We start from the raw sequence: 21,451 nt of genomic DNA, 5'->3' as shown, positions 1-21,451 counted from the left end.
TTAGATGGACAAGCTGCCCGAATCCCATCTCTTCCAGCGCAGCTAGTTGTCTTTTGTTCATCTTCTCTATGGCATCAACTAGATTTTTAATTCCTACCTTGACAACAAGTTTCGGTCTCCTGATTTTAATATTTTCAAAATCATCCGACACCATTTTTTTCTTTCCTTTAGCCTTATTCTGCTTCTTTGCAGCAGACTCTTCATTGTCATCATTTAAACCTTTTCTCTTTGAGCCTAGAAGAAATAATACAAAAAAAATTACTTCACTGTACTGTATCACAAACACTTCACTCTAATACTGGAATACTTCACTGAAATGGAATTACAGAGCACTACAATCATAGTTTACAGACACTTCACTCTAACACTGGAATACTTCACTCTAACCATGTTTTACTTCACTGAAATGTAATTACAGAGCACTACAATCATAGATGACAGACACTTCACTCTAACACTGGAATACTTCACTACAAGCATGTTTTACATCACTGAACTGGAAAAACAAAGCAATACAAGCATGCACAATACACTTCACTGTAAGCAAATATTGTAGTTCACTCTAACACTGGGATACTTCACTCTAGCCTTGTTTTACTTCACTCTAACCATGTTTTACTTTACTGAATGGAAAAACAGAGCAGTACAATCATAGATGACAGACACTTCACTATAACACTAGAATACTTCACTCTAACACTGGAATACTTCACTGAAATGGAAAAACAAAGAACTGCAAGCATAGATGACAGACACTTAACTCTAATTTGTGCCATATACATAATATATTTCATTAAGATACTAAATAATTAAATAACTCACATTGAGGTCTATCATGAATATACTTCGACCTCTTTTCAGAATAATCAGTAGTATTTTGTTTGGAAGGTTTATCCTCCCTATTCTTCATCCTTTTCTCTGCAACATTTGCAACATTTGCAACATCTGCTTCATTTGTAGTAGAAGCTGTAGTTTTTTGTTTGGAAGGTCTATCCTCCCGATTTTTCATCCTTCTCTCGGCATTAAGTGTTTCATCCTCCCGATTCTTCATTCTTTTCTCGACAACAATTGCTTCATTTGCTGAATCTTTATGACCTTTCATTTGTTCTATAGAAATACATAAAATTAGAATATTATTTCTTTTCATATGCATATAGAATCAAAAGACTGAAATTATTTCATGAAACCTTTAAGTATGTCGATTGGTACAATCTCAGCCGCAATTTCTGCCAACCTTTTTTCCACTGAAATATCAAGCATAATACAAAAAATTTTGCTTCATTGTAGATAACAAACACTTCACTCTAATCATGGACTACTTCACTCTAACCACGTTTTACTTCACTGAAATGGAAAAACAAAGCACTAGAAGCATAGATGACAGAAACTTCACTATAACACTAAAATACTTCACTATAACCATGTTTTACTTCACTGAATTGATAAAACAGAGCACTACAAGCATAGATGACATACACTTCACTCTAACACTGGACTACTTCACTCTAACCATGTTTTACTTCACTCTAACCATGTTTTACTTCACTGAAATGGAAAAACAAAGCACTACAAGAATAGATGACAACCACTTCACTATAGCACTAGAATAGTGTAATACTTTACAAACACTTCACTCTAATAATGTAATACTTCACTAAATGAAAAACAGAGTATGTATTTTTTAATGTAATACTTCACTAATAATGTAATACTAACGATCGGAGTCAACGGTTGTTGTTTTTCTTTTTTTCTCTCGATCAAAACCTACACAAAAAAAATAGAAGTAGTTAACTGTAGTGATTAACTGTAAGCAGATGTTCATATGTTTGAATTTGCAGAATTCTCAAAACTAACTTTTATTCTAAAACTAAATCTAAATTAGAATGAGAAATCTAAATCATAAACTAGTAGAACAACTTGCATGTTGAAAAATCTTTCTGATTTGGATTCATTGTTCGACTATGGATGAAGGCGACGGCGATTGCAGACGCGATGGATGAAAACGGCGGCGATTGCAGGAACGAGAAGACGGCGGCGATTGCAGGAACGAGAAGACGGCGGCGATTGCAGTTACGAGAAGACGGCGGCGATTGCAGGAACGAGAAGACGGCGGCGATGGATGGAGACGACGGGAAGAACAGTGAAGGCGGGATCGATTGATTTGCGTAATTAAAATTGTTAACCTAATTTTATTAGTGAAATGTCCATTATACCCCCGCCTGGTATGGTGAAGTAAATTTGTGTTAGAGTGAACTGATTTCTCCTTTAAATTCGAAAATCACATGTGTTAAAACTAGCCCTTGATTTTCTTAATCTTGTGGCTGTGATTTGTTCTCTAGTTATATACTTAAGGGGCATTTGCCACATATCACTACTCTATATATATATATATATATATAAATAATATAGATAAATAAAACTGTGACTATAACTTCAGTTTTGTTAGCTAAAACTATAAATTAAAATAACAATATGAATGATTATGTATGTATGCATTAAACTAACTATATTAATAATTATATAGTGTAGCTCTAATTTTATTTTATCATTGCATTGAAATTGTATGAATTATATTATAAAAAGAGTTAATAATAATAAGATGATCCAAAAATTAATTTTATTATTAATAATTCTCAATGTAGCATGAAAAACTTCATAAACAAAAATACAACAGATGATTATTGAATGATAAAGCATTAAATTAAAAAATTTAAAAACTAAAACTACTCTCAAATTATATATTAGTATATGCGTATATTCATCAATTATAGTATATAAAATGTGCATAAACTTTCCATATAAGTGAATAGTTAGTGGCTATATTTAAATTGTTTCCATAATTTATGTATCTAGTTGGAAATGGAGATATGTAGTATTTCCATTTGTCATAATTTTATTGATAGGACATACCAAATAGGATTGCCAACTTGGTATTCTTTGACTAGGGAATTTTTTCTCCTATATCTCTCTTGTTTTAATAATTTTGTACTAAAATATGTGTTGAACCCAAAGTGTATATTTTATGACAACATAGGGAGTACCAGCTTACTCAAATTAATTGTCAATAGTTGTTCCATAAAATAAAATCAAATTAGTCTATTAAGTGCGGGCAAAATACCTTGAGCTTTTTCCTTACATAGTCATTTTCTCTATCCCCATAAGACCTTAATATAAAAATATAATTCCATGACATTCAAACACCATAAATATAGAAAATTTCCATGACATTCAAAAGATTTATGAAGTGAGAATCCAAATAAGTGTGTTCGGGTGGGCCAACTGGGTTTTTTTTGTCACGTGTTATATTCTTCCCAAAAAAAATTTATGATCAATATATGTATATTTGTAATAATGACAGCATAAAATAACCGTCGAAGCTCATGAGCATAAAAGCATAATAAATAATAATATAAAAATATATATATTTATAATATTACTACTACTAGTCTATCATGAGCTGACCTAGGTAGTTTTGCATGTGGCGTTGCGTTTACTATTTGGTTATTTACTTTTATAAACGGTTACTCGCTTATTCATTTACTCACCATAATGGTGCTTTTAAAATAATGAACGAATGCAACTGTTTAGTGCCTAAATTATTTTTTGTGGTAATGCACCTCATTATTTGTCACGATTGTTTAAATATCGAGATGCAAACTTTTGAAGCTAATTATAACCTTGGAGTACAATGATTAATGAGAGGATCTCGATGTGACCAGCTACAAGGAATTATTTTTGTCATATAGTTATAATTTATCAATATGAATCCTAAGATAGTAGACTTCATAATAAATTATATCCATAATCATGTATAGTACTACAATGTTAGATTTCTAATCTGTGAGATTAGCATTAAATATGAAATAATTAATTGGGCATTGTGCACTCTCTTGAGCGTCACATTGTTTAGGATAAAATATTTTCTGTGTTTTTCCTAAATTTCTGAAAAATCACATGATTAGACTCTCAAAATCCATTTTTCACTTATATATGTCCTTTGTCCATGAATAGGAATCTCATTTTTTTTTGTTTCGATTCATCTGCGAATAGGAGTTTCGGTTCACTTTTACTATGAATGATATATGCCTCAAATTTCACTAATCCATTCCACTCACATTTCATTTAAAACTAAGGAGTATATATACGTGGAGCTCATATTTTATTAACTTCTTTTAACTCACCTTTCTTACCATTTCTTAAAATCTGCGTCAGATAGAAATGAGACTCCATTGTAATGAAGCATCTCCTAACTTACATAATAAGAAAACCACTACAACCAAAAAACTCGTTCATGATATTTTTTAATACAATTAAGTTGATTTGTGTTTCTAAATATACTACTCATGTTTCAAAATGTGTCTTTATTATTGGTATCTCAACTAAAATTAGACAACACAAATGGAAGCGTCCTAAAATAGCAAAAGATTAAGTTAAATTATCTTTAATTTAGAAATATTTTCTTTTATATCTTAAATTATTGTTATTTTTTAAAAAAATCAACACAAGTAATTGCATATCAATTTTTATTTCATAATTTACATAATAAGAAAACCGTTGGAGGGATTAAGATGGTCAACAAGTTGATTAAAACGGCAGTCGAATAAATTTTCTTGTTTAGGAATTAGGAATTACTCCTTCCGTCCGCCATTAGGAGTCTCATTCATGGGCGGCACGAATTTTAAGGAATGTTAAGAAAAGTGGGTGAAAAAAAGTTAGTGGAATAGAGGTCCCACTTGTATATATTAGTTTAAATGAAATGTGAGTGGAATGAGTTAGTGGAACGTGAGGACCCTATTATCATTTATGGTAAAAGTGAATCGGAACTCTTATTCGCGGACTGACTAAAATGAGAAAATGAGACTCTTATTCGCGGACGGAGGGAGTAGGATGATAGTTGATTATATAAATTAAATGAATAAAATAATAAGTTGCACCTAATGAACTGCGACCCACAGATGGATGCTGCTTTAGTTGAAGCACGTGCTGCAGCTGTAAGTCAATGCAGAGACTCACTAATATAATTAGGTGAAAAATGCTTCTGTGTTTTTATGGAAACTTCCACATTAAATTGGAGGAGTAGTTAACGAGTGGACTACAAAATATTCTAATATTTGAAATTTAATTTTAAAATTTCGATGGCGCAATAATTCTATTACTTGTACCAGATTTTTAATTTGTGTTTTGCCATTTCAAGATATCAATTTTGTTGAGATTAATTATAGTATACTTTAAGCAATCTTCCATTTTTTTGTGTATTGAACAAAAATGGTGAATGGAACTAATTAATAGCATGATGTAGTTAGTGCTTTCGGCGAATAACCCACAAATTCTTTTAGGTTTTGTCTGTATTAAATTTCAAACATAATGTTATGTAGTGGTGCTTGTAGTAGTAGGTGTCCGATTTTAATTATTTAGTTACTGCAATAATTTTTGTAATAACGTGGAAGTTAAGGATAACTTGCATTGTATAATGACATTTACACGATCTCGAGTAAAACAATAAATTCGCATTATTTAATGAATGGGCAGTGATAATAGTATATAATTGTACTAGTATCTTTAATTTTTAGATTTAATTAAATTTAATTAAATTTTTTTATTTGTTATTATTATGCAGTAATAAGAAAGAAATGATACAGAAATTTTATGTTAAGTTATAACATGATTTCAGGCTTGATTAGAATTAATTATACAAATTTAGTAAAAAATATTTTTTTCTAAATATATGCAAATATAATATTAAAATTTCATTTTTTTTATATAAAATTGTTGCAACATGACTAGTAGTATGTAGGAGTAATTTATTTTAAATTAATTTTAATGTAAAATGTTAAAAAAAAGTTCAATTATGCAAGTATAATTATATACATTTGTCATTGCTCTTAATTCTTATTTAATTTAGTTGGTATATAGTATCTAATATCAAATATAAAGATTTTATTTGATAATTTCCAATGTAAAATTCTTCAGTTACGCATATACATTGATATTATCCAAGCGTAGGAGTAATTTATAGATTCAACGTATAATTCTAATCGGTATTATTCATTTTGTGTAACACATGATAATCATATATAAGCCATCGTTGCGCATGTTATTTTTCAATTATTTTCCTAATTAAAAGTAGATCTGGTGATTTTCATTCCGTGATTTACGAAGTGTAATCTATTTTTAATTATTTTATTTTAGTTTCCATGAACTACATTTAGTTTTATTTTATTTTCTTCTCTTTTTAAATATTTGTATTTCTCCCACCCTTTCGCAACTGAACTTAGTCGCGTTCCACTAATTTTAAGTTTTTGATGCAATATTCTAACTTCTACGAATCCAATAATATCGTATAGTTTTAGTAAAAATATGCAAGCCGATAAAAAAAATATAACAAAATATAGATTAATATCGTAAATTAAATGAAAACACATTTTTGTTAAAGACAATTGGATGTGATCAAATTGAGAACCAGTTACGAGTTTAAATTACACACTAGTATTTTTTTAGTCTATCCTTGCAAAAAAGTAATTTACCTAAAATACTGATTTGCCGATTACAAAACACAATTTTTCTAGTAAAAATAATAATAGTAGCAATTTGAAAAAGATGAGCCAGCCAGACTCTGTCACGCCACCAGCTGTTCGTAGTTTGTAAAACATGTGATATTCTTGGGATTCATAGCAATTTATAAAATTTTAATTTTTCACCTAAATCATACACGTATTTAGTTATTATTTGTGAAGTACGTGCACGATCATTTTGAGGACTTTTATTAATTAGTTGAGATCTATATTAAATAAAATTTAAATATTTATATTGATCTCTAACTTAGTACTACATTGTAAATTGAACAGATTTGTGGCGAGTGGTAATATTTGTATCAATTTAAGAATGTCATATATCTATATATTTATTTTTATTATAAATGTTCGTATAGATATCTAATTCCATAAAACATAAACGTACGATTTAGGAGTGCTTTTACATTTATTTTTATTATAAATGTTCGTATAGATATCAAATTACATAATACATAAACGTACGATGTAGGAGTGCTTTAATTTTACTACTCAACCCTACTAATATAATGTCATTCATTCATAAACGTTAAGATTAGTAGGTTGGACCAATAATCTTAATACTACTTTATTTAGGGTGTACTTAATAATTTGTCCACAAAACAATTTATTCGTTTTTAATTTACATAACAATCTATACCCTAAAAGTGGCCCCAGTTATAATCATTTACTATTTTATCATACATTATGTGACAATGTGGCGTATCTTAATTTATTACGGAGCCGCCCCTAAAAATTTCGCAACCTTTACACACGCAAACAGAGTTGGAAATTTTATTCTTTTACAATAAAATATTAGTATTAATTAAAAATCATGTTTGTTTATGAATTTCGTTTGTGTTTCCTAATTCGTCCCTAACTAATATAGTAAACGTGGCTGCATACGCGCTACTCAAAAGTGTGTGAATTTCTTTTGTCGTATTAAAATTATTTTTACTAGGAAGTTTCTTACCTTTTCTTTTTCTATTTAATTAGTTTCGAAATGTGTACTAAATAGTTGCGTGGGCAACACTTTTGTATTATTCACAATATATTTTCGTCATTTAATTTGGGTTTGATCTACTTGACCAAAAACTGATTCTAGTCATGGCACTTATTTCCACCTACCATTCTCCCATAAACATAATATTCCACACACAACAATTTCAAAACAGCTGACATTGTTCACAATTTCATTATGAAGCCATAAATTGCAACCTACTTTTAAATCTAAAAAAGGCAATATTTTATTTATCAAGGTGATCCTAAACATGCCACTTTTGAGAAAATAGCCATGCAACTTGGATTTCCATACTCATGTTAAATTCATTTATTAATATGAATGAGATTAAAGAGTTAAAACAAGTTAATAAAAAGGGAATTACATAAATATTGTGTGTGAAATGCTTGACTGAATTATAAAAATAATATAATAATTAAAGTATGAACGCGAAAAATTTGAGGAAAGACCACGTGTTTAGTATTAGTATTTTGGAGGCATTTTCATGCAAATTGTGGAGAAGAAGAACACCGTCTCTCTCTCTCTCCTTTAAATTGTGAACCCAAATGCTCAAAACAAACTACTCAAATACAAACAATATCTTCTCTCTCATAACCGCTCTCTCTCTCTCTCTCTCTCCTTGAAGCGGCTGATTCAGATCTCGCGATTCGGTTGCGGCAATGGAGTTGCAGACTCAATCGCAGGAGGTCGACGCGCCGACTACCATCACCATCAAGGGGATTTTAGGGCTGTTGATGTCGAATACGGATGCCAAGGAGAACGGGAAGAGAGTCATTTCGCTGGGGATTGGGGATCCCACTGCCTACTCCTGCTTCCACGCTAGTAATGCTGCTCAGGAAGGTGTTGTCGAGGCTCTGCGCTCTGCCAAATTCAACGGCTACGCTCCCACCGCTGGCCTTCCCCAAACCAGAGAGTAATTTTCTTCTTCTTCCTCTTCCTACTTCTAATACTGCTGCTGCTAGCTTCTGCTTGTTTTTGTTTTTTCATCGTGAATTGAGATTTTAAAGTAGTAGATTTCTTCGATTTCGCTTTTATTTTGCATTTGGAGGTAAGGATCTAGATGATGAACTCGGAAATATTCAATTAGTCGGCGTATTTGAACTTAATGCAACCTAACGATGTGTTGATTGGCATGCAATTCGGTGGAATATTAAAATGCGCTTTGTGATTCGGTATTCCTTTGTTTCCGGATTGATGATTCTAGATGACTGATCGAATCTCATCATCTTCAACTTGCTTATAATTTGTATTTAATTTGCGCTCTACGTGTTTGCGAAAAGTCACTCTCTAATCTGATATATCCATCGCCTCTCCAAAACAGGGCAATCGCGTCGTATTTGTCACGGGATCTCCCCTACCAGCTAGCGGCGGAATCCGTGTATGTCACAGCCGGATGCACGCAAGCGATTGAGATAGCATTGTCCGTTTTGGCTCGCCCCGGTGCTAATATCCTGCTCCCGAGGCCGTGTTTTCCGATTTACGGGCTTTGCGCCTCGTTCAGAAATATTGAAGTCCGCTACTTCGATCTCCACCCCGAGAAGGGATGGGAGGTCGATCTCGACGCAGTGGCAGATTTGGCAGACCACAATACCGTTGCAATGGTGATCATCAACCCAGGGAATCCATGTGGAAACGTGTACTCACACCAGCACCTAAAGAAGGTTGATAGATATATATACATAACATACACTATTTGGTTTGTTTTAGTTGATCTGAGATTAGAGTTTGATCTAACTTATGAACTTGAATCAGATTGCTGAGACGGCGAAGAGGCTCGGTATAGTGGTGATAGCTGATGAGGTCTACGGCCATCTGGCTTTCGGGGCTAACCCTTTTGTTCCGATGGGAATATTCGGGTCTATAGCCCCGGTGTTGACGCTTGGATCTTTGTCCAAGAGATGGCTGGTTCCTGGTTGGCGCCTTGGTTGGTTGGTCATCAATGACCCTGATGGCAGCTTGATGAGCCCAAAAGTATGTTTTCTTTTTTAATAGTATATGGCATATGCCATACATTTACTAAACTAGATAATTAGGCCAAAGCCTTTCTGTGATTAAGAATGTGATTAATGATGTTAGTTTGGTCTAGATCTAGGATATTAATTTGGTCAGTAAATATTGAATGATTTATACCAAGTTACTGATTGGTGCATTTTTTCACAGTTTGTGGAACGCATCAAGAAATACTGTGACATTAACGGAGGTCCGGCTACATTCATACAGGCTGCGGTTCCTGATATTGTTGAGCAAACACAAGAAGTTTTCTTCAGGAAAACAATTAACATACTCAAGCAGACTTCTGATATCTGTTACCAAAAGATTGAAGACATCAATGGCATTACTTGTCCAACAAAGCCTAAAGGAGCAATGGCTTTCATGGTGAGTACTGTAGCACGGCTTGCTACACATTAAAATCCATATTCATCGTGTTCACTTTTCTGATTGCGTTTTGAACATTGTAGGTGAAGCTGAATCTCTCGGTGATGAAAGATATTAGTGATGATATCGACTTCTGTTTCAAGCTGGCCAAAGAGGAATCTGTTATCATTCTTCCAGGTATAGAGATTGTGTATAAATTCGTAGCAATAGTTAGCTAGATAGTGCGTAGAAAGTGAGCTCAAAGTGTTGCTCTTCGTGTTTTGCAGGGATCGCTGTGGGTCTGAAGAACTGGATCCGGATCACATTTGCAGTAGACGTACCTGCTCTCGAAGAAGCCATGGAGAGGCTCAAGTCTTTCTGTGAACGGCACTCGTACTAAGAAGAAGCTCGAAGGCGTAAAAATGGAAGGTTTCGTTGCGGTTGATGCAGTTGGGATATTCCACGAGCAGCCAGGCACAGGCGTTGATAATATTGCTCTCCTCGAGTAAATATTGTATCATCGCGTTTTGAAATAATGTATTGCATTTAATTCGTTTATTTGAATAAGTCCGTTTGAATTTATTATGTTCAATTTGTAATTTAGTCCGAAAAGATTGTCCGCAGCCAGTAAATAATGAATATTTATCGTCTCAATTTCATCCAATGGCACATTATATTGAAGTCATGCTAGCTTCTGGAAATTAAAGTGAAAATGGATAAAAACAGAGGATAATGTTTGAAACACTACAACTTATTTTCTTGAACATAAACATGACAATCACAAAGCAATAGGATCAAATTCTAGGCATAAGAAACTGGAATCCTCTGTGTTTCAGGGCCAGCAACCATGTCCTCCCACAGCAAATCCGAGAGCGCCATTGTCAATTCTCCCACATTACCTTGAAAAACATAACCAAACAAATTTTATAAAACATGTATTGTGTGTGTGTGTGTGAAAATTGAATGTGGTTTACCATCTCCAATAGGGTTGCCATCCCACATGATGATGGGCAGTATAGGGAGTGAGCTTCCAACATACATCATCTCGGCAGCCTTCTTGCCCTCGTCCGCGCTCACAGCTGCCAACCTCACGCCCTTCAGCCTCCCCTGCTCGACTAGCTGAGGCGCCAGCTGCAGGAGCCTCATGGCCGTGCAGCCACTCAAGATCTTGTCGAAGGTTGGCAGCACGAGCTCCCCATCACGGGTGATGAAGGCCACATTCATATTGGGCCCTTCCGCGATGTAGCCCCCCTCATCAACCCACACGGAGGAGTTGGCCCCCGCCTCCTCTGCCTCCATCTTGGCAAGCACATTGGGGAGGTAGTTCACATTCTTCATCGTGGCAAAGAGGGGCGATTTCATCGGGATACTCGAGGTTATCACCTTCACGCCCTCCCTGTACTGCTCGAACCCCCCGTCTATGACCACCGCATAGAAGGCAGACGAGGGGAGCCCAGTAGGGGAGAGCGAGAAGTTTCCCGGCCCCGCACTCAGCCAGTACCTGAGCGTGCCGTCCCTGCAGCCGGACGATGCAGCTAGTTGGATGAGAATGCTTCTAAGAGTGGCTTCAGGAAATGGAGACACAATCTTGGCCTTTGATGCTGATCTAAGGAACCGAGCAAGGTGCACATCCAACTCATAAAGGTAGCTGGAAAACAACCACTAAATAGTTTTAAAATCTTTGACATATTATTCAAATACTACTCCCTCCGTCCCGCTTAAGATGACATGTTTTCCTTTTTAGTTTGTCCCAACTAAGATGACACATTTCCTTTTTTGGTAACTTTCTCTCTCTAATTAATACACCCAACCACTTTTTCTCACTCCTATTAAAATATCCTTCTTTTTTTATCTCTCTACTTTAATACTTACACTCACCTTCTCTCTTTCCAATTAAACATTTTAACCAATAACTCCTAAAATCCAGTGTCGGCTAAGCAATGTATCATCTTAGCCGGAACGGAGGGAGTACCACATAACAACTTACTATCTTTTTCCTTTATGGGTAAATGAACATAATTTAAAGGTCACGCCATAAAGGACTCGAACCCGAGACCTTTGGCTTCAGACATTAACCTCTCCAGCACTCAGCCAACTACACAAAGTACATAATACTCCCCTTCGGTCCCCATTAAATGCCCCATATTTCCTTATTTGGACGGATCCCAATAATTATCTCATTTCACTTTTACTACTTTTAATAGATAGACTTTACATTCCACTAACACATTTCACTCATATTTTATTATAAAACTAATATTTATAAAAGTAGGACCCACAATCAACTAACCTTTTTCATCCACTTTTCACAAAGTCAAACAATATCTTATAACCCGTGCGGGTCAAATATGGTTACATTTAATGGGACCGGAGGGAGTAACTTTATCTTGATTTAATACGTTAATTGTGCTACTACCAAATAGTAGTAAGTGTTAAGTCAAGATAACTCTGAACTCATCTACTCTACCAAACGGAGCCTAAGTGTGCGTACCCGTCGTGTATGATAGCCGTGTCAAAGACACCGTGGCCTCGATGAACCATGTGATCGTCTATCGGGATGAGCATCATGGCTGGATCGAGAATGATGCCACCAAACACACTGGAATACATTGCAGGGTATGGCTTTGGCTTCCCTGACCATTTCTCTTGCAGCTTTGACACTAACTAAACCACAAAAACAAAATGAAAAATCAGACCATAAAACACCTACATTATACTATAACACATCCAAAATTTGAAATGTTGTAACCTCCTCCGACGACGAAAAGACCTCAACTTTAAACTCCGGAGCAATCACTGCATCAAATTAAACAACAAATCATTCATCAGTTAGTTACAATAATTTCAAGATGACAAGTAAGACACAAAAAGAATTCTAACAACAACCAGAATTGGATGCTGCCATATCACAGAAAATTATACAGTATATTTGGAAATAGAGTGTGACATGATGTTGTGCAGTTTTATTGGAAAGGTAGAGCTTTACGACAAAAGCGTGAGTCTTAATTAATTCAGTGAAGTTGCTAAACCGACGTGGTAAAAGCGCTAGAGACAGCAAACAAGACAAAACCGAACGGCTACACGGGACTTTAATGGAAATATTTGTCACCAATTTGGAATTTAAATTAATTAGTGTTGCAACACTTTTTTTGAGTGGGAGTGAAGTTGTTCACTCACTCTAAAAATTTTTATCGTAAGAGTGCACCACTATACTGTTCCATTAATATCGTCCGTCTGAGTTAGGTGTTTCGTTTAGTACTATGTGATTTAAGAATGGATGTTTAAATAATTATTAATTGGCTGAAAATAAAGTAAATGAGGGAGAAGAAAATAAAGTAAGAAATAATAATTGTATTACTACCTCCGTCCTCTAAATTTTGACACAGTTTAATATTTCGGTCCGTCCCTGAAAATTTGACACACTTCACTTTTTACCTTTTTGGTAGTGGACCCAACATTCCACTAACTCATTCCTACTCATCACATTTTATTATAAAACTAATACTTTAAAAGTAGGACCCACATCCCACCAACTTTCTCAACTCACTTTCCATTACATTTCTTAAAACCGTGCCGGGTCAAAGTGTGTCAAAATTTGTGGGACGAAGATAGTATATTTTATTGAAAAATAGAAATGACTCACTTTAGGCAGGATTCCAAAAAACAAATACTAGTACTATTAGTCAATTATGGTTGGACGGCGATAATATATTTAGTATTTACTCCATCTGTCCCACAAAATTTGTCATGTTTTGATTTGATACAGAATTTAATGGAAAGTTGAAAAAAATTAGTTGAATGTGGATCATATTTTTAGTTTTATAATAAAATATGAGTCAGAATGAGTTAGTGGAATGTGGAGTCTACTACCAAAATTGGTCTAAGTGACGCGCAACAAACTTTGCGCGAAGAAAATGAATATAATTGACAAACTTTTAAGGAAATGTTTTGGAGTTGATTGGATGTACTTAACAATATTATTTCTATGCATTTACTGTATAAATGTTGACTTATACTATCTCCGTCTATAAAAAATAATCTCATTTATGTATAGCACGAGTTTTAATAAAAAATTGGTAAAGCAAGAGAGATTGGAAAAAAAGTAGATAAAGTATTGGAGATAGGAGAAAAAGTGAGTAAAGTATGAGAGATAAACTTTCTATTTTTAGAAACGAGACTATTTTTTGTGGATATCCCAAAATGGCAAAATGAGACTATTTTTCGTGGACGGTGGGAGTAGTATTTCCGAAACTAAATACTTTTCCCGTCCGCCAATAGGCTCATTTTTCCTTTTTGGTACGCCCATGAATAGGAGTCCCGATTCATAATTACTATAAATAGTAAAGAGTTATTCACATTCTACTAACTCATTCCACTCACGTATTATTTTAAACTAATATATATATATGTGAGGTCCACATTCCACTATTTATCTATTTTTATTAATATTTCTTAAAACTCGTTTCGAAAATAAATGGAACTCCTATTCGCGGAGATATGGTAATTTACAGTATCAGCCTATCTTGCTAGGCAGTAGTACTCATGTATTGTCATTTTTAAAGTTGGTAGGTGTGGTTGGTGGACTATCCGTGAGTGCTTTTTGACGCAGTCAATAACTCAATGTATCGATAAATGAGTAACTTCATTAATTTTTTTATGTAGTTGATTTAACCAAGTTAACTTAAATCGGTGCAAGTTGCATCGACAAATGAGTAACTTAATTAAAAACTCTCTCCATCCTCCGGCAGTTGAGATGCTCAATATGGGTTGAAAAATTATACTCTCTCCATTCTATAGTAACGGAGGCATTTCTTTTCGGCTCGGAAATTAAGAAAAATTATGTTAGGTGAGGTAAGTAAAGGGTGCATAAAGTGGAAAATGGAAAAGGTGGAGAGATGAAGAGAGAAAAAAGTAAGAGAGAGGAAAATAGGTGTGGAAAAATAAGTTGACTTTTACTAAAAAGAGAAATGACTCTATTACTATGGAACGTACTAAAATGGTAAAACGACTCTATTACTATGAAACGGAGGGAGTATTAAGTTAAAGTAAAGAAATAATACAGTATGAAATGAAAAAGTAAAGTGATGAAGAGAGAAATGGTAAAGTAAGTGAGAAAAAATGTGTTGACTTTTATTAAAAACAAAAATGATTCCACTCCTATAGAACATAAAAAAAATGCCAAATGGCTCTACTACTGTAAAATAGAGGAAATACTGATACAATTATTTTGACCACATGGTATTCAAGCGGTATTTTTGTAAATTTAAAAGAGTGAACTATATAAATAGTTCATAATGTTTCAATAATAAGACATGGATAGTTTCTACTTTCTAAAGAATTTTTAAACTTAATCTGTTTTGCAAGTCTTGAAATTGTACAAATTTTAATATAAACTTGATAAAGTAGAAGAGATGAGGAGTAAAAATAATGAAATTAGTGTTAGTGGATTGTGGAGTTTATTTTCTAAAATTGAAAGTTTCTATTTTTGGTAACAGGTAAAGGAATGATTTTCTATTTTTAGGAATGGAGGGAGTAATTTTTTTTTGGGTACTTTTGATATTTTTCGGGTACCCGGAATCGGAACCGGAACCGACCGGGTAATTGAGGAACCGGGAACCGGTTCACCGGTTCCGGTTCCGGTACCGGTTATAATGTTTCTAAAAAGTTCCGGTTCCGGTTCTACCCGGAATCGACCGGTTCTTACTCGGAACCGAATAATAAATCAATTTTAGATTTTCAATTTTAAATTCTAATAATATTATGAATATCAAATATAAATATACTACATAACTTTCCCTAATAAATAATAATATTATAGGATCTTAATTTTACGGTAAGTTTAACTAAATTACTCTTATGTATTATCTTATTGGAATATTGGTTGTATACTAGTTAGTATTTTGTTGTGTTGATTTTATTTTTTAGGTGTTATATTTTTTAGGTATTAATTGAATTATTATTTTTAGGTATTGGATGATAAATATTATTATCTTGTTGATTTGTATTTTTGTGTGTTTATTTGAATTTGTAGGGATTAATTGCTATATTTCTAGATGTTGAATTATTTAAAAAAAAAAAAATCAAAAACTATAAATCGGATCCGGTTCGTAACCGGAATCGGCCGGTTCTTACCCGGTCGGTTCCGAACCGAAACCGGCCGGATCCGATTCCGGTTCCAATTCCGGGATTCATGAAAATTTATAACCGGGTACCCGGTCAAACCGGACCGGATAGAACCGGAACCGGCCGGTTAAGCAGCCCTAACCATGGAGGGTATCTATCAATCTATATGTATACCTTAAAACTGATAATTACTATTTCCTCCGTCTCGCAATAAAAGTCTCATTTGGTATGGACACGAGTTTTAAGAAATGTAAAGAATAGTTGGTTGAAAAAAGTTAGTGGAATTTAAGAACTTTTTTTTATATTGGTTTTATATTAGAATGTGTGTGAAGTGTGTTAGTGAAATGTGGGACATACTTACCATTTTTGATAAAAATGAAATATGACTCTTATTGTAGGACAAACTCAAATAGTAAATTGTGACTCTTTTTATGTATTGGAGGGAGTACTAAATTTAGTCCATCCAATTTTAAAATAAACGGCCAATATCATCATACAATGTCAACTAGCTGTTGTAATAATATCAATCAAGGTATACATAATGTCAACTAGTTGTTATAACAATGTCAGGATATTAATAAAAACTAAATTTTATTAGTTATAACTAACTTACAATATGTGTTGTTCGAGGTTTTAGTTGATAATTAGTACTTGTAATAAAACTGATGTATTAATTATTCATTATTTTTACGGAAGTTGGGATCGTGAAATTTAAAATACGAAAGAAATATAAACAACTTATTTCTTTAATTCCTCTGAACTTGCAAAAGTAAATTGGTATATTATTTGGGGCTTATCCAAATAATAAAGTCCATGTTCAACTAATTAAATTACAAGTATTGGGCTTTAACCAATTAAAAATTAAATACATGATTTGGGTCAATTTCTTTCCACTCTTGAGACCAATTAGAAAAAATAAGGAAAAAGATTTCCTCCTTAACCCATAGCTCTGGCGCCATTTCTTCTTTCACTACAAATATTTTTTCAACTTCCATGTTGATTCTTTATAATATTTCCTGCAACCAATTTCCAAAGCAGAGACTCTCAGTTTATGATAAAAATCCTAAAATATAAACTACAACTTGAAGAAAAAAGATTTAAACCCTAGTTTCATATCCTTTTTTAATATTTTGTTCAATGTTCAAACTAAAACTCGGCCCTTCAATTTCAAGATCTAATGGCCGAAAATAAGGCCACATGTATTTAATTAAAATGTTGAAATAAATTGAAAGGTCATTTTTGGTATACACATTTGAGTTTGTTATGGTAAGTTGATTGATTTTCTCCATCAAAAGATCACAACTGTTTTTCATTACGGAATTAAACGAATCTTTCTTCTCTCTCCAAACTTTCATCATTTCTTCTCCATTGAAGACAAACGCTGTTGAAGACATTCTCAAAACAATTTATTCAATTATTTTTTCTCGCTGGAAATCCTTCTTATTTTCCCAGTCTTGCATTGCTTTCGCTTTCTTCAACAATGGAAGAAGGTAATTTAATTTGTTCCTTTATTGATTATTAAACTGATTTGTTCACTTAAAAACCGATTTGTTGGAGTAATCGTTCATTGCAGTGTATCTTTTGTTTGGTTGTGTATTACAATTTCATGAGTAGTTTAAGATTGTCAATGTTTGATTGTATGGCACAAGTTTAATTTATTCCCCAAGAGTTTAGCAATCATTGGGGCTAGGGTGTAGTATGGATTAAGTAACACAATCTTCGCCCAAGTCCACGAGTTTCAGTCATTCCTCTAGGGTTTACATATCATCTCGGCTAGGGAGTAATTTTAATTGATAAACATAATGTACAACTATTTCTGTGTAATGTAGTTTATTTAATCAGTAATGGACGATGTGTGTACTGTAATGTATATATTTCTGAGTCGTTTTTGTTGTGATTTTATACAGTGTTGGTTGTACCTGAATATTCTCCAGAATTGAAGCCCGTCGTCGATCAAAAGTTCCAGTCACTAGATTTTGCATTCGCGAAAGTAGATGGATGAAGACTCTGTTAGCCAAGGCTGTCCATGGTCAGATTGATGACACTCTACCTACCAGGTCCATCGTTGATGATAGACAAACTGTTTCAAATCAAGGGATTTCGATGTTCTATGGTTTTCTTCGACGATTTGAGACGGACATTGATGTGCTTCGTGCATTCGTAGGTGGTGTTGAAGAACTTGGTAATTCTCTTCAAGCTGGAAATCCTACAGCGCCCGCCTCGGAAAAGAGGCGAATGATTAAAGAGTTTTATGGAATGGTAAGGCCTGAAGTAGTTGAGGTCCATCCCTCGGATGTTGTCAAGACAAAGGGTCACGCTAGCAGCTCTGCGAGCCGTCTGATTTCCAAGAGAGAAAAGGCTATAAAGAAGGCTAGTAGGCCTCTTAGATGGTGTAAGGCTTGCGATGAGATGGGCCATCACGACTTTAGAAATTGTCCAATGCTTAAAGAGATGGCGAAGGAGAATGAGCTGCGCAAGGACAAGAGGAAATGTTGATGTCTTTTGTAGCTTATAACATTATTGGTTTTGCTGTTCGGATTAGTTATAATATTCAATTCATTGACTTAGTCTTATTAGTCTTACCACTGTCAACAGTTTATACATATTAATATTACATTATTATTCTGTTTTTTTTACATTATTATCAAGAAGATCTTAACTTATTTATACATTATTTCGTTTCAGCTTTGTTTCTAATTACACATCTTTGCTTGATATTGTCATCAATTATATTAATCTTCACATGTAGTACATAAATATTCGGTTGTTTTACATTATTATTAATAAAGTTGTACATTATTGTTTACAAGCACTTAACTTACTGTACACAATTATTCCAGTATAGTTCATTATTATTCACATTCTATACATTATTCGGTTATTTACATCAATTATATTTGAGAGTTCATGATCGCATAAATTTATATACAAAATGTAATCAACTTGTTGTACATTATTATTAAAATGCACTTAACTTATTATACATTATTATATGTCTATATTACATTATTATACATTAACTTTACATTATTCGATAATTTATATCCATTATATGTTTTGAGTTAATGGTATAATAAACTAATACGAAAATATATTTCGGATTCCAACAAGTTCAGAACACTAGATATTGTTCGAAACAAACCAAGCACCAAGTCGTCTATTTCCCCTTCCAACATAAGTTATAAAAAAAAAAGAGAGTTCTAATGAATAAAAATTGCGTATCCATTCAGCATCCATACTATCACTCCAGCTCATAATCGTCGACCCACTTATTGAAGTTGAACTTTGGCGGCCTCTCTCTCCAAAATCTGGTCGCTGCAGTTTGGTTGATGCCACATCGGGAGTTATGTGGACAAGTACGCAGAGTCCTTGCAAACTTTATTCGCAACATTTCTAAGCTCTTTGTCCCCTTTGCACTTAGTCCGCAGTCCCAATGTTTCTCCCTTTCGCCAAAGTTGGTCTCCATATGGAGCATATACACCCCTGTGTCCATGTAGCCTATATTGTTCCTCCACGACATATTCACGACATGGTCTCCATATGACGCATCAGATACACCCTTGTACCCAGCTCTTCGTCGAAGAGAAAAGTCCAGAACGTGTCGAACAGACGTTGTTCTGCCCAATCAGGAGGTGTGTCGGCCATAAAGTCCAACCTGGTTGCTTCGCTGCTGTCCAAAATATACATCAGTACAAGATTAAAATGGACGATATCAATAATGTATCACATTAATCTATTGTAATGCATACTACTTGATTAATAATGTACAAAAGCAACCAAATAATGCACATATGAATAAAACATACACTCAATTAGAAGAATTATGTGAAATATATTGATATAGCTTAACACAAACACATAATGTACACCACTGCTTACAATAATGTGCAACTACTCCATTCATACAAATGGCAAAATGCAAGAGATTGCCTAATAATGTACAACAACAAGCAAATAATGCACAAATTCAAGGTAACTAATCGATGTACCTTAAACCAAAAACATTTGCGGGTATCGGGTATACCCGTTAGTCCCGAAATACCCGATAATTATATAAATATTTTATAATTTTTTATTTTTTATTTTAATACCTCCTGTTATATCTTTTATTAGTAATTTGTGTTAAGCTTGTTTTTATGATATTTTAGTTTCTGGAGCTTTTCTTAATCCTTTGTTAAGAAATGAGTATCTGTTCTGTGAATAATTTTTATGTTTTATAATATACTATGGTCTTGATGTATGAGCATATTTTAGTTTCTAATATAGTATATTGTATTATTATTAATTACATTTATGCCTAGACTTAAATATGTGATGCAGCCGCACTAATGCAACATGCTTAGTTGTACAGATGCTCATATGAACTTGTGGAATTTTGAAAGTGGGCAAATTATATAAAATAAACAAATAATAAAAACGAAGAAGATTTAAAAAAAAAAAAAACATGTTGCGGGTCGGGTACCCGCCGTGTCGGGTGCGGGATACCCGACTCAATGCGGGACGGGTATCGGAACTGGCATTTCGGCCGAAATCGGGTGCGGGTACCCGATTCGACACCCCTATATATATATATATAGGGGAGCACTAGGGCGCATCCTTAATTAGAGTGCTAACGTACATCCAACCACGTGCTGCCATGTGGCACGAAAAATGCAATATTGTATATATAAAAATGCAATACACATTTGTGAAGTTGTTCATGCATTTCCGCAGATTGCATTTTAGTTATAGGAAAATTGCATTTTTTATTGTTAAGTTTTGCATTTTCACATAAATTGCATTTTATATCGTTAAGTTTTGCATTTTCACATATATAAATGCAATCCGTATAGATATAAAATACAAATTAAACAGTCAATATCGAAAATGCAAAACTCAACAATAAAAAATGCAATCTGTCGAAATTCAATTATAACTTTTACAAATGCATATTGCATTTTTCTTCATATAATATTGCATTTTTCGTGCCAGGTGGCAGCACGTGATTGGATGTACGTTAGCACTTTAAAATTAGTTAGCATATTAGTACATCCCTATATATATATATATATATATATATATATATATAGGGATGTATTCATATCCTTCTTTGGTTTTATGTTCTATTCTCCTTTTTAATCTTGGCCATTCAATGTAAAGATCTTATGGCCCTAAATAATGCCACATATTATTAATTTAAATGAATACAATAATCGTGTAGGGTGTTTTAGGAAATCACATTAGAGTTAGTTATGGAAACTTGCTTGATTTTCTCTCCACAATATATTCCGTCGGTTTATTTCATGGAATTAGCAGAATATTTCTTCTCTCTCCAAAAAATTCTTTCTGTATCAAAACATCACAGACGTGTTAATCTGGAGGAAGTCGTGAATCTGAGTTCGTTCATCTTATTAGAAGAATAGAA

General features: G+C 33.7%; 2 protein-coding genes across 2 annotated transcripts; one reads left to right on the top strand and one right to left on the bottom strand.

Annotated features, from left to right (window-relative positions):
* Nucleotides 1-8,119: 8,119 nt before the first annotated feature.
* Nucleotides 8,120-10,578, top strand: TAT7 (Tyrosine transaminase family protein). The gene is made up of 6 exons (XM_048091781.2): nt 8,120-8,482; nt 8,891-9,230; nt 9,322-9,540; nt 9,730-9,945; nt 10,029-10,122; nt 10,212-10,578. Exons 1-6 carry the CDS (start codon nt 8,229-8,231, stop codon nt 10,322-10,324), a joined length of 1,236 nt encoding a protein of 411 aa, XP_047947738.1. The 5' UTR covers nt 8,120-8,228; the 3' UTR covers nt 10,325-10,578.
* Nucleotides 10,579-10,657: 79 nt separating this feature from the next.
* On the bottom strand, nt 10,658-12,911 carry LOC125193858 (D-amino-acid transaminase, chloroplastic). The gene is made up of 5 exons (XM_048091782.2): nt 12,811-12,911; nt 12,674-12,720; nt 12,416-12,588; nt 10,899-11,572; nt 10,658-10,823 (listed from the first exon to the last, which is right to left on the bottom strand). Exons 1-5 carry the CDS (start codon nt 12,827-12,829, stop codon nt 10,726-10,728), a joined length of 1,011 nt encoding a protein of 336 aa, XP_047947739.1. The 5' UTR covers nt 12,830-12,911; the 3' UTR covers nt 10,658-10,725.
* Between the last annotated feature and the right edge of the window lie 8,540 nt (nt 12,912-21,451).

Source organism: Salvia hispanica, chromosome 4, assembly GCF_029641045.1.
Source record: "Salvia hispanica isolate PSC_SH4W2 chromosome 4, Shi_PSC_v1, whole genome shotgun sequence".
Classification (NCBI taxonomy): domain Eukaryota; kingdom Viridiplantae; phylum Streptophyta; class Magnoliopsida; order Lamiales; family Lamiaceae; genus Salvia; species Salvia hispanica.
The sequence above is the reverse complement of the archived record's forward strand: the minus strand, read 5'-3'. Positions and strand labels throughout refer to the sequence as shown.

Coding starts and splice junctions, on each gene's coding strand:
- LOC125193858 (XM_048091782.2), bottom strand. Junction 12,589..12,673: donor TCTTTTCGTCGTCGGAGGAG/GTTACAACATTT, acceptor TTTGTGGTTTAG/TTAGTGTCAAAGCTGCAAGA. Junction 10,824..10,898: donor TGGCAACCCTATTGGAGATG/GTAAACCACATT, acceptor ATGTTTTTCAAG/GTAATGTGGGAGAATTGACA.
- TAT7 (XM_048091781.2), top strand. CDS start 8,229: ATGGAGTTGCAGACTCAATCGCAGGAGGTCGACGCGCCGACTACCATC. Junction 9,541..9,729: donor GCAGCTTGATGAGCCCAAAA/GTATGTTTTCTT, acceptor ATTTTTTCACAG/TTTGTGGAACGCATCAAGAA. Junction 10,123..10,211: donor ATCTGTTATCATTCTTCCAG/GTATAGAGATTG, acceptor CGTGTTTTGCAG/GGATCGCTGTGGGTCTGAAG.